The 13,306-nt window shown below is 41.1% G+C and overlaps 1 protein-coding gene across 1 annotated transcript in view; it reads right to left on the bottom strand.

Annotated features, from left to right (window-relative positions):
• Positions 1–2,106: 2,106 nt before the first annotated feature.
• b3glctb (beta 3-glucosyltransferase b) overlaps positions 2,107–13,306 on the bottom strand; it is a gene marked incomplete at both ends in the record, with an annotated part of 14,088 nt that continues 2,888 nt past the window's right edge. Inside the window, 11 exons of the mRNA XM_080013488.1 lie at positions 2,107–2,241; positions 2,848–2,992; positions 3,183–3,302; positions 4,164–4,263; positions 5,342–5,455; positions 6,643–6,712; positions 10,328–10,444; positions 11,245–11,308; positions 12,101–12,237; positions 12,616–12,727; positions 12,868–12,941. Of these exons, the coding sequence (XP_079869614.1) occupies positions 2,107–2,241; positions 2,848–2,992; positions 3,183–3,302; positions 4,164–4,263; positions 5,342–5,455; positions 6,643–6,712; positions 10,328–10,444; positions 11,245–11,308; positions 12,101–12,237; positions 12,616–12,727; positions 12,868–12,941 (1,188 nt within the window). The remainder of the gene's footprint in view (positions 2,242–2,847; positions 2,993–3,182; positions 3,303–4,163; positions 4,264–5,341; positions 5,456–6,642; positions 6,713–10,327; positions 10,445–11,244; positions 11,309–12,100; positions 12,238–12,615; positions 12,728–12,867; positions 12,942–13,306) is intronic.

Genomic DNA, 13,306 nt, shown 5'->3' with positions numbered 1-13,306 from the left:
TCATTCATGCTCATATTCTCTGGGTGATTTGGGGCGCAGTGCTCTTTCTTTGTGGTGGAAGTGACTTTGAGTGAAACACAAAGAAACTGTGTTTCTGTGATGACAGAGGCTTTCATTGAAACCAGTGTGTTCCGCAGGAAATTACAGATCACAATCACAATATTAGCAGAAAAGTGTTTACAATTTTAAACAAATATGAGAAAGTATGACAGCTGCACAGAAAGCCCAGAATGATAAACAGCTCAGAAGCCCAAAGATGGCAGCGAGCTGCTCTGCACTTTGTGCCCGAACATAAATCAACCAGTGATGATCATCTGCACCCCAGGCGTTGCTCTCTAAGTTCTCGGCTTCTCTGTGGATTCTTGGTCCTTCTTTGGCTGCGGTGCTTTGGGCTGGGAATGTTCTTGCAGCCGTGGGGTGTCTGTGCAGCTGCAGGGCTCGTAGGTAGCTGCAAATCGTTTTTTCACTGCTTGGAGGCGTTACAATGTTTCTGACCTCACGCACGCACATACACACACACACACACACACACACACAGCATCCGCTTAACACATTCCCCTGAACACCCCCCCCGATTACTTCTCCTTTATTGCTATAACTGTCACAGGAAGAGGCCACGTGTCGTAATTCTTGTTCCAATTTTTGTTGATGTAATTATGTTTTGTCAAAAACATGTTGTTTGTTTAAATGTTTATATGTTTATTTGTTTCACTCACTGGTGATTATCCCCCTCTTGGAGAAGCAATGAGGACTAGCTGTTTAGCCGATCAAAACATGGTAAGATCTTGCTTTGAAGAGTGGGTGGCAACCATAAAAAAAAAAGACAAAAAAAGACAAAACTGGCAAAATTGTAAAAATCACCACAGGATTTGAATTTTACATACAATTATTCATACATTCCAGATGTAAAACACATAACATTTGGCCCTCAAAACACTCTCACATACCACACACACCCAGAAACACACAAGCCCTTAAAGGGGACCTATTATACTCCTTTTCACCAAGTTAATATAGGTCTATGTGCTCCCCAAAAAATGTCTGATGTTTTTTGCTAAAAATACCACTGAGATTATGCATTCTAGCCATTCTAACATGCCTCAAAACAATTCTGTTCCTGAAGTTCTGTGAGCCAATGGGGCTTCAGCATGACGTCCCCACTGAGGCCCCAGTTCTGTGAGCCAATGGAGTTTGAGCGTGAGTGTAGTGTAAGTATTAGAAGTTCAGTCTGTTGCTGAAAAAGTTTTGAGGCGAGAAATAAGCAATCCAGTTGCTGAATCTTCACTCATATTAGATCTACAAGATGAAATTTAAAAGTTTGTTCCGACTTTCATAAAGCAAGGGCACTACTCCACTGCCGGTTGCCACTGCTTTCTTGGCCGTGCTTCAAACTTGTGGGGGACACCGCAAGGGGCTTTCCTCGTTTCACTCAATTAGGAAACGTCTGAAAATAAAATAAATACATCTACATTAAAAACACAGTTTTTCTTGGTTTTGTTTGGAGAAACGCACAGATCATACGCAACACAAAGCAGAATAATTTTTAAATACTTACATTTCCCTCAGACAGTTGGTGTTGGTTCCTCTTATTTTTAAAAGATTTGTGCTGGTCTGTGCAGCCAACAGAGCAGTTCCCATGCTCTTAGCTTCGACAATTCTAGTGGGTCCAGTAATTCTCAAGCCGTGGGTGGAGTTACTCATATGGGCGGGGGTTCTAATTCTAGTGAGTCCTCACTTGACGTAGTAGGGGGACACATATCTGAATGGTTCGTTGAATCACGTGTTCTGAAATAGGGACGCCACAAAAAACTAACTGGGTTGTCTAATTTCAGTTTGTGTGTTAGTAGGCCCATAAGAGACCCCAAGGTATGCGCATGAGCACTGAAAAAGTGAGTTTTTCAAAATAGGTCCCTTTTAAAACACACACACACACACACACACACACACACACACACACACACACACACACACACACACACACACACACACACACACACCAACAAAAACCCAACACATACACACGTGAGTTTACCACAGTTCAGTCTTTGCGTATTTACCAGAGACTTAAACACATCCCACCATCCCAACACACACGAGCCACAACTCTCAGAGCTCCTCTCGTGAGTGTGTGTCCTGCAGCCAGTGTTTGAAGAGTGCCACAGGGTCGGTGTTCCAGTGTTTGTGGAAGGACACGGATTGCTGCAGCGAGAGCCAAGCTGAGGGGTAGTCTTGTGGACGTGCCTAGAACAACAACAACCACAACAACAAGGCTTTGTCTTGTTTTTGTCACACCTACTGATGCCACAATGGCTTTGCAAAAGAAGACAGTGATGTGCGGTTGGTAGGACTATTGCCTCTTGCTGAAAAACAGCGGTGTAACTTGGTCACTTGGGATAAAATAACTACAGGAAATAGAGAAATGTGATCCGTATTTGTGTTTATATTCCTGAATTCCACCCCCAGGGATTAATAAAGTGTTATGCTTTGTGTTATGTGTGCTTAGATACAGACAGACAGACAGACAGACAGACAGAGAGACAGACAGATAGATAGATAGATAGATAGATAGATGGATGGATAGACAGATAGACAGATAGACAGATAGATAGATAGATAGATAGATAGATAGATAGATAGATAGATAGATAGATAGATAGATAGATAGATAGATAGATAAGATAGATAAGATAGATAAGATAGATAAGATAGATAGAGCTATCATTATAATACATAATAATAATAAATAAAACATTATTAAGCCCCGGGGGGAAATTCAGGTAATGTACAAATGGTTAGTGTGTGTGTGTGTGTGTGTGTGTGCGTGTATGTGTGTGTGTGTGTGTGTACCTGGTGGAAGAGTGGGCTGTGTGTGATGGGAACGCCCAGAGAAGTCAGACACATTCCCAGGACCATGTCGTCGGGGGCGTCGTCGCTGTAGCAGCTACAGTCGCTGGACACGATCCTGGACACGGCTGCCCTGCTTAGAACCATACTGCACGCACGCACGCACTTATCATATTACTGTTGGTTTTCTTGACAGAGGTCACTTAATAGTTATAATTTGGTAATATAGGTTATAATATATAGTTATAGAAATAGTAATATTAATATTATAGTAATAGAATATTAATAGTTGTATAATAAGTTTCCCCCATGTCCCCTCTTCCCAGTGATGTGCTTACCCTCCGCCCCCTGTGGTGTAGCTGTAACCCCTCTGTCTCAGGCCGAAGCCGTATCGCTCCCCGAGGCTCACAGCCTCTTCCGGGTTGTAGCAACGCAGCAGTTGGCGCAACCTAGGCAAACTGCCGACGGACAAAGTATTAATGAAGAAAACACGACAACAACGATATCAATGTATACACACACACACACACACACACACACACACACACACACACGCACACACACACACACACGCACAGACACCAGGGTGATTGGCTGACGGTCTATAAATAAAATATGAAATATTGAAACGGAAGAGGAGCCCCTATGTTTTGAATAAAGAGGAACTTTCATCAACATTGTGAAAGTTATACACCATTTCAACACATGAAATAATAATAATTAAGATTTAACTTGAATTTAACCTTACACTCTGAATAAAACCAAATATACATAACATAATCATTTCCAATGGTTTGAGACTTATATACGGTAGCAAATATTAATGCGCATTGCAACCGGCTCATCATGGAAGGGTGGCCCATTGTCATGGCCCATTCTCCATTCTGGTTCCATGTCTTCCTCAAGTGTTTTTTCCTGAGAGTTTACGGTTGCCCAGGTGGAGGTTAAAGGAAAACTGCAGTTTAATATTTGTTTTTATCCAAATCATATTTTTCAGCTTAAGCCATTCTCTCAATAATGGATCAATTTAAAAGATTCTGACGGCAATCACTATTCTTTCAGGTTGACCATCGTTAGGCGTCGACCGAAAAAACAAGGTTTAGGTCGGTTGTGATTAATAAACGTATCAATATCAATAAACTTGACTTGACACAAATGCATCGGCATATGAGAAACTAAATGATGCCGTTGGATGTGTTCATGGCATTTTCTACATTTACTTATGACTCGTTTTCATGTTTATAGACAAAACTGCTTGCTCTGATGCATCACTACTTCCAAAAAGGTGCTTTAGGCAAAAGCCAGGCATGTTCAGTTACCTGATTAGAGTATCGTCATCAACAATGAGCAGCCAATCAGTGCTTGGAACCGCAGGACTGAGGAATCGCCTCAAGATCGCAAATGTCTTCCCGCAATGCCCTGCAGAGGAGACAACGTTAAAAACATCAGGGGAAACATATTCAAAGCAGTCAAAGCAAAAGAAAGTGAGAGACACAGGGCTGATCTGAAGAGTAGCGTAGGGCAGGGTAGGTTAGGGTAGCATAAGGTTTGGTAGGCTTTTTTTGAAAATAGGATTTGAAATACAGATGTAGCAGATTGACAGATTAGATGCGATTCTCGCTTGACAACAATCCACCATCATAACTGTCAGGGACAGACTGGAAATTTAAAATCTGCATTTTTTGAGCCATAGTGGCCCCAATGCCGAGCTGCAGCTCCAGCAGCAGCTCGCAGCATGTTGGTTCTGATAATTAAAAGGAAAAAAAGAGCGCTCCGATTCAATAAAATATGACATTTCACAATATTTCCACTTGATTTGTCCCCTTGAGAGGGCAGAACAGAAACCGGCAGCTTGTGAGAAGTGCCGCTACGCACCGGTAAGCACTCCATAAGAGTAGCTAATGTTATGGATATGATTTGGATGGTGATATCAAAGACAAGATAATAATGTGAAACGGAACACGACGCTGTGATATGATGAGAAGAATAAGGAAAAACATCTCTTTTCAGTGAGCCGGATGATCACTGCCGGCCCGCTGAAAAGAGCTGACTCTTACGAGCTCCCAAGCATTTATTTTATCCATGGAATTGGATGAAATATTTTGTTTATATTTATTCCGCTACAAAAACAATTCACATTATTCATAATTATTCTATGTGATTAGACTGTTACTTATTGAGAAACAAGTGTTTTTCTTTACAAATCAGGACTCAATAGTCCAACAATGGCACAGTGCTGAAAAAAAATACATATGTTTAAATCAAAAATCTAATTTAGGGAATCGTGGCACCCCTAGCATCAACATATAATCTTTCTACTTCACTGTAAATCTTTTATCTTCCAATTAACAACTTCTATGAACAGCCAAAGCTCCGTAACTGTTTTCTGAGTACCACGTTCCCCTCTTTAATTTAAAAGTATCTTCTCAAGACATTTTCCGGTCTGATTATCTGAATGTACTTATTCACAAAAACTTGAGACTTAACTCAACCTTACCTCTCTCTGTGTTGGGCACTCCCAGGTGGATTGTGGGTACGGAGGAATCGGTGACGTCACTGTAGTATTCCAAAAAGGCGGCGTCCTTCTCCCATGTTGCCTTCACCACAGGCACTGGGAAATGGAGAAAGGAATATCGGGGGGGCGGTGTGTGACAAATACAAAGATGGAAGGAACTGGCCATGGATTTATTTTACAGCAGCATTTAATTGTATGGTTAAACATCTGGACATACTGTTATGATTGAAATTTGAGTCCGTTAGCACACAGGCTCATACCATGGTCTGTCATCAGTGAAGCCAAATAGATTTCATTTTGTGTTTTGTTTGCTGTTTAAAAAAAAGACAAACTTTTGTTTTCCTTGTAGGTAGGTAAGTAGGTAGCTAAGTATGTCAGTAAGTAAATGGATACGTATCTAGGTAGGTATTGTAGGTAGGTAGTAAAGTAAGTAGGTAGATAGGTAAGTAGGTATGTAAGTAAGTAGGGGTAGGTAGGTAAGTAAGTAGATAAATTACATCATTAAGTTGGTAAGTAAGTAAGTAGGCAACTAAGTAGGTAGGTAAGTATGTATGTAGGTAAACAAGTAAGTAGGTATGTATGGAAGTAGGTAGGTAAGTAGGTATGTATGTAAGTAGGTATGTAGGGAGGGAGGTAAGTAAGTTGGTAAGCAAGTAAGTAGGTAGGTAAGTAAGTAGGTAGGTAGGTAAGTAAGTAAGTAGGTATGTATGTAGGTAGGTAGCTTAGTAAGTAGGTAGGTAGGTAAGTAAGTAAGTAGGTATGTATGTAGGTAGGTAGCTTAGTAAGTAGGTAGGTAGGTAGGTAGGTAAATAAGTAGGTAAGTAAGTAGGTAGGTAGGTAGGTAAGTAAGTAAGTAGCTAAGTATGTGTAGGTAGGTTAATAAGTAGGTAGATAAATAAGTAGGTAGGTAGGTAAGTAAGTAAGTAGCTAAGTATGTTTGGTGGGTAAATAAGTAGGTAGGTAAATAAATAGGTAAGTAAGTACGTAGGTATGCAAGTAAGTAAGTAGGTAGGTTGGTAAGTAAGTAGGTAAGTAAGTAAGTAGATAGATAGATAAGTAAATAGGTAGGTAAGTTCAAGTTCAAGTTCGTAGATATGTAAAGTATAATGAACAAAATGTCCGCAATAAGCCTATAAACAACAACAAATAAATCACAGCAAACACACATAAACATATCGTTTTACTTATTCCAACTGAACCTATTATTTAAAAAAAGAATTATTATTATTTAATAACCATTTTGAGCATTCTTTTTTTTTTTTTTGTTTTGTTTTTTTACACACCTCGGTCGAAATGGAACTTTTGGCAGGTCTTCACAGCCACAAATATATCTTCCTTCTTCACTGGATTTCCCTGGAGAACCGTGAGGGATGAACTGCCGTCAGCATCAAAAATTTAATACAGTACATTGACACATTGCCTCTCAAAGCCCATCCCTATGTCCTCGTTGTGAGAGGTGGAAACAGGTAATGCTGACCAACAGGGCTCTGGTGAAGCGCATGGGCCAATCCCCCGTGACGTGGATATAAATGATTACAGAAACATTGATGATGAGTAAAAAACCCAGAAGCCTAGGAGAAGAAGACTCTTCAGACACACATGCCGAGGAGACTATGAAGGCGCATACTAAAAACCATATGGAGAGGGTGCAGCAGAACCTTCTATCCTCTAGGCAACCTACTAACATTGCAACCTGGAACATCAGGACATGTACCAAGCAGGAAAAGTCAGTCATTGCAGAAGAGATGAGGAGGTACAAGTTCTCTGCCCTCGGTCTGTGTGAAACCAGATGGATACAGACAGGAGAAGTCAGACTGGCAACCGGTGAGTCCATATTATACTCTGTACATCCGGATGATAAGGCACCACACACGGAGGGAGTAGCATTTATGCTCTCCAAAGAAGCACAGAGGTCCCTCGCCAGTTGGGAGCCAATCAACTCCAGAATCATCACTGCGCGATTCCAAACCACACAGAAAAGAATCAAGCTTCAAGTCATACAATGCTATGCATCCACCAACAATGTCGATGAGGATTCAAAGGACAACTTCTACAATTAACTGCAACAGATACTCCAGAGCAGACCAGCAAGAGACATCATTGTGCTCATGGGAGACATGAATGCAAAGGTGGGAATGGACAACAGTGGATACCATCTGGTAATGGGCAAGCAAGGAATTGGCATCATGAACAAGAACAGAGAGATCTTTGCTGATGTCTGTGCAGACAACAACCTGGTCATAGGAGGAACACTCTTTTTCCATAAACCCACCTACAAAGCCACTTGGGTATCACCTGACCACACTGCTGAAAACCAGATCAACCACATATGCATAAACAGGAAGTTCAGATGCTCTCTCCTGGATGTTCGAGTGAAGAGGGGAGCAGATGCCGGGTCAGACCACCACCTACTGACAGCTAAAATGCAACTGAAGCTGAAACGCTGCAACAACCCCTGTGACAACAGAGTCAAATTCAACATCCAGCTCTTCCAGGGCATAGGAACAACTAAACTGTACCAAACCACCCTACAGAACAGGTTCCCAGCCCTGAAAGAAGAAGACAAAACACCACTGGAGGAGCGTTGGAAATGCCTGAAAAACATATGGAAGGAGACCTGTTCCGAAGTGTTGGGGAGGAGGAGAACAAACCACAAGCCATGGTTGTCAACAGAAACACTGAAAAGTATAGAAGAGAGGAGGGTAAAAAAAAACACACAAAAAACAACTGCAAAAAACGAGCACAATAGGTGGCAGCCCATAGAGAATATGAAGCTGCAAACAAGGAGGTGAAAAAAGGTGCTAAACGCGACAAAATAAATTACATTGAAGACTTGGCACAGCAAGCGGAGGTTGCAGCCTCAAAGAACAACCTATAGGATCTCTACCTGACCACAAAGAAACTAGCAGGCAAGTTTAGGCGGACAAACACCAGACCCGCAACAAGCAGCGGCAACTCTGACCACCAAGGAAGAACAGCAGAAAAGACGGACGGAGCACTTCAGGGAACTGCTCAACAGACAGCTCCCTGCCCAGACGGTAGAGATCACGTAAAGTCGAGAATTGGAAAAGTTAGAGCAGCGTTCAACATCCTAATCAAGATATGGAAAGCAAAAAAACATCTCTCTCAAGACCAAGCTCAAAATCTTCAACTCCAACGTACAAATCCGTACTGCTGTAACGGATCCGAAACATGGAAGAACACCACTAGTGTCATAAGCAAGCTGCAGACATTCATGAACCACTGCCTAAGACGCATCCTTGGGATCTTCCGGCCAAACACAATTAACAACATCAACCTGTGGGAACGCACCAACCAGGAACCAGTAGAAGTACAGATGAAAAGGAGAAAGTGGATCTGGATTGGTCACACACTGAGAAGAGACAAAACAGCAATAACCAAACAGGCACTGACGTGGAACCCACAGGGCAAACGGGGGAGAGGTCGTCCCAAGAACACCTGGAGAAGAAGCACAGAGCAAGAGTTCAAGAAGGAGGGGCTGACGTGGCAACAGCTGGAGAAGATGGCCCAAGACAGACGAGGGTGGAGGCGATTCATCAATGGCCTATGTTCCGAAAGGAATACAAAGGCCTAACTAACTAACTATTGACACAGTGCATTATAGTATGCACAGTATCTAGCCCACAAAGACAGACACATAAACATTGACCCAATCTCGGGCATTGCGTATAGGAAAAATATAGAACGCAGAAAATATACAACACACATCCCAGGCACTGCCACTTTATCAAACCAGAGAGGGACTTAGGCCATGTCCACACATATACAGATTTTTCTGAAAATGCATTTTTCCCCCTCTGTTCAAAAAAAAAAAAAAAAGAAATCTCTGTCCACGAAGACGAGTTAAAACGCTCCCATATGTATTCCACGGCAGTAAGAGGGCGATAATATCTCATAGAACTTGATGTCAAACACCACAGAATAACATTAGGAGCGTGCGTATTGAGCGTCTTCTTGAGCATATAGTATTCACACACAACACTGTATGGGAGCGATTCCTAATGTTGGAGACTTTTAATGGAGACACCGCGATCATGCGAAATATGAGGTCATGACGTCAGCGTTTTCAAGAAGCTCCATTTGACCTGTCCACACGAATATACGGAAAACCTGGTTTTTGAAAAGATCTCCACCATGGAAGGTGTTTTTTCCAAAAGCTTTGTTTGCAGTGACCTGAAACGCCGTTTCCATGCGCACGGGAGGCCAAAACCCAAAGACAAAAACTATGTTTTCAAAAATATCCATATACGCCTGGACAGGGTCTTAACCAATAGGTCATTTCTAAGATTCGAAAGATAAAAAAATATATATTTGTATCTAGTGCCACTACGGGAAACACGAGGAATTGCACCACACGTACGCGTAGCATTTAAAAATTAAGTGAACGCATTGGCTACGCTAGAACGCAACAAACAGCCCTTTGTGTTTGCTCTTTGTGTAGGGTATGGGGTAATCCTAACACTAACCCTAACCCTAACCCTAACAGGCCTAAAGGTTGAGTGGCACTCCTGTATAAGTCATTTCTTAAAACTCTGCCTCCCTTGCATCCCCTCAGAAGTCTGATATACTTCTTGTACTTCAATGTGGCACCATTTGCCATTTCATTGATATAAGCCTTTAAAGTCGCTTACTGGCCTCATGCTCTTGGTTGCTCTATTGATGGTTCTCAAAGGACGTGGTCTGTTTAGGGTGATCTTCGGCTACCGCGCTACCTCTTAATTTTCAACTCTGGACGGCTGGATTACACAGCACTTCCGATCACGAGAGCAAAGTCTAGGTCTGAATTTTGTATTGGCTAATGAATTCTGAACTGTTTGAACTGTTTGAAATCTATGTTTGAGTCTATATTATTTTTATAATTACACTCAAAAGGGCATAAAACTTCAACGCTACTTTCCCATATAGTATAGCTGTATAGAGTTACGTAAATACAAGATCTGTACATACACAGTCGGGCAGGTAGTTTGTAAAAGTTGTGGCACAGCCGTCCTTCGGCTGCGTACAGAACTCTGGAGCTTCCGTCAGCCTCGGACCCTCTCCGTTCTCCCAAATGTACAGTGCAATCTGGAAACCAGGAGGCAGACAGGCACAGACACATCCACTGTTTCCTTAACGATGAAGGTGAATCACGCTTATTAGTTGAGAAAGAGTTTGGTGGCAAAACCATGGCCTCATCGTCCATGCATGAACTATTGCAGATTCTCAACAACGCAACATTACGTCACCACCGCTGCTGTCAGAACCAAAGCTATTTTCGTACGCACAAAACATCTACAGATTACATTTTTTTTATAATTATTATAAAATAATAATACAATTAAATAGAATAAAAGTGAAATAAAAATAAAAAAATTATAAATTGTCAAATATATACAAACAGCCAAAAAACTAAAAAATTGAAAATAGTCAGATATATAAAAATATACAGAATATACAAACTGTGATACTATGCACAGGATAAATTATTGTTATGATATACTGTATAGGAAATTATATACTGTATATATCATAAATATAAATTATTACTACATACTAACTAGCTTTAAATTAATATACATTTTATTATATATTATATAATTTATATATCTAAATGACCAGTGTAATTGCACAATCATGTATCAAATCAATTATAAAACACCTTCGGTTAAATCACAGAATCATGATTTCTTAATACATTTTTAATTTTCAGAGTTGAATTCCTTTGAGTCAATGAATCAATATCAAGATAGCATAATTGTCTTTAAATATACAGATAAATACGAGAATAAAGTTAGTTTAGGACATAGCGTGTGAAGGAAAAAAAAATAGTGGAAGGACTCTACACAGTAATTCTCGTAATTCTACACAGACCGGGTTCAAAGTACCTCATGTTTCAGGTCAATAGTAAAGTCTGACTTCAGAGGCTCGCGCTGGATCCGTTCAGCAAGTCTGAAAACAAATAGGAGAGGAAAAAAGAAAACAATAAATGTATTATGGGTGTATATAATTCTGTTTGGATTATAACTCTGGATTATGTTATTCCGCCATGTACGAGGAATTAGTCACGGTGATTATTGGTGCGTTCCTACAGACGACTTAGCATTTAAAAAAGGTTACAGAAAAGAAAATAATAATAAAATAAAATAGGACAAAAAAGGAATGCAAAATTTGCCAAATATACAGTACACAAAGAGCTGAAAAATAAAAAGCAGAAATAGTCAGATATATACAAATATACAGAATATACAAAATTCTATGCACTAGACAGGTTATTGGTATGGGTATATAGGGCATAAATTATTATTATAATTATATAATTATAATTATATAATTATAATTATAAATGATTATATGTATTTAGTAAGGTTGTTGGTACGTTGTTATATACTATTATATATACACTATGGGGAGGGGGGTGGAGCGAAGGCTTTGTAATTTGTTATATAGGTGGAGGCCGTGGCTCCGGGGGGCTTTGGCATAGGGAACAGTGCGCTGCGGTCTAGACTCCATTGCTGTGACTCGGTTGCTTCATGAAGGATCTGTGCCGGGTGGAGATGAGAGACAGCAGGAGCTGATGATGCGTTCCATGGGAACTTGGGAAATTGTAATTTGGCTTGATAGGAAATGATGCTGCGTTTCACCCCATGCATTTGTGCCTGCAGCTATATTTATTATTATTATTATTATTATTATTATTATTATTATTATCAAACATGCGTGTGTTCACACACTTGCTCATACCTCTGGAGCAGGGCAGTACTCAGCACCCAGCCTGCCCCGGGGTCGGGGTAGCCGAAGGAACTGGGGTCTTCGGAGAAGGCGTAGTGATGGATGATGGAAGCCTCACTGTCTTGGAGCCGCTTCCCCAAAAACCATTCCTGAAGAATAAAATAGGTATACAGATCTAGCTGGTATCCTATTAAGAGAGAGGTCGATTTAGTAGAGCATAGGAGTTGAGCGTACTGTCTGAAATATTGCAAGGGGTATTAGGGTGGTAGCTGAGTATCCTGTGAACAGACAATACCCTCTGTCAAATATGGGATTTTTCCCAAAATTACAGATAGACCATAGATAGAGCTATCATTGTGTGTGCGCGCACGCACACCACAGGCACACACACACACACACACACACACACACACACACACACAAAAACACACAAATAAATAAAACAACCTTACTTTAAATGAATGATAAATAGCAATCTACTGGACGTGTGCAGTGCAGTGGTGGAGTGGAGTGGAGTCCCGTCTCACCTCTTGGGAATCGTATCTCCTGAGGGCCCGCAGCAGAGCAGCCAACACCACTCTGGTTTCCTCCTCCATAAAAAGAAACCAGGCGACCGATTGGTTGAAGGAGGTGGAGAGGCTAGACACACGGTACGGCAAAGAAAGAACCGGTAAAGTCCTACCAACGTACAATATCCAGTGTTGATAGTCACAGTCATACAACTGAAGAGGATTTGCACTTTTGCGCACATTTGTGTGCTGGGCAAGTGTGTGACTCACAAAGGCAAAATGGGGAGAATGCTCCAATCGCCCTCATGTCCGGACAGTTCGTGGAGAAGGACAACCGGAACTTCCTGTCAAGAAATCCCGTCAGCTGTTACGATTCACCAGAGCTGAAACTGGAAACTGCTTGGGTGAGCGACTCTGTGGTTTCCAATGTGTTGTTAAAACTCATAGTTGCTCATAGGTGTTGGATCACTTCATTAACACAATACTGAATGATGGGAGCCAGATATGCACCTGGTGGAAGAGAACCATTAGCTTTAGGGTTTGGGGTTTTGGGTTAGGATTCCCACCTTATTTCACTGAGGTCAAGGATATATTTTAAGGGAACTATTGAGAATTGGAATTAGGGTTGGCTTAGGGTTGTAGGGTTGGCTTAGGGTTAGTAGGGTGAGGATTTCCACCTTATTTCACTGAGGTTTATCACATCTTCTCG

This window comes from Zeus faber (assembly GCF_960531495.2).
Source record: "Zeus faber genome assembly, chromosome: 14".
In the NCBI taxonomy this organism is placed as follows: Eukaryota; Metazoa; Chordata; class Actinopteri; order Zeiformes; family Zeidae; genus Zeus; species Zeus faber.
Note: the sequence above shows the minus strand (reverse complement) of the source record. Positions and strands in the feature narration are given on the sequence as shown.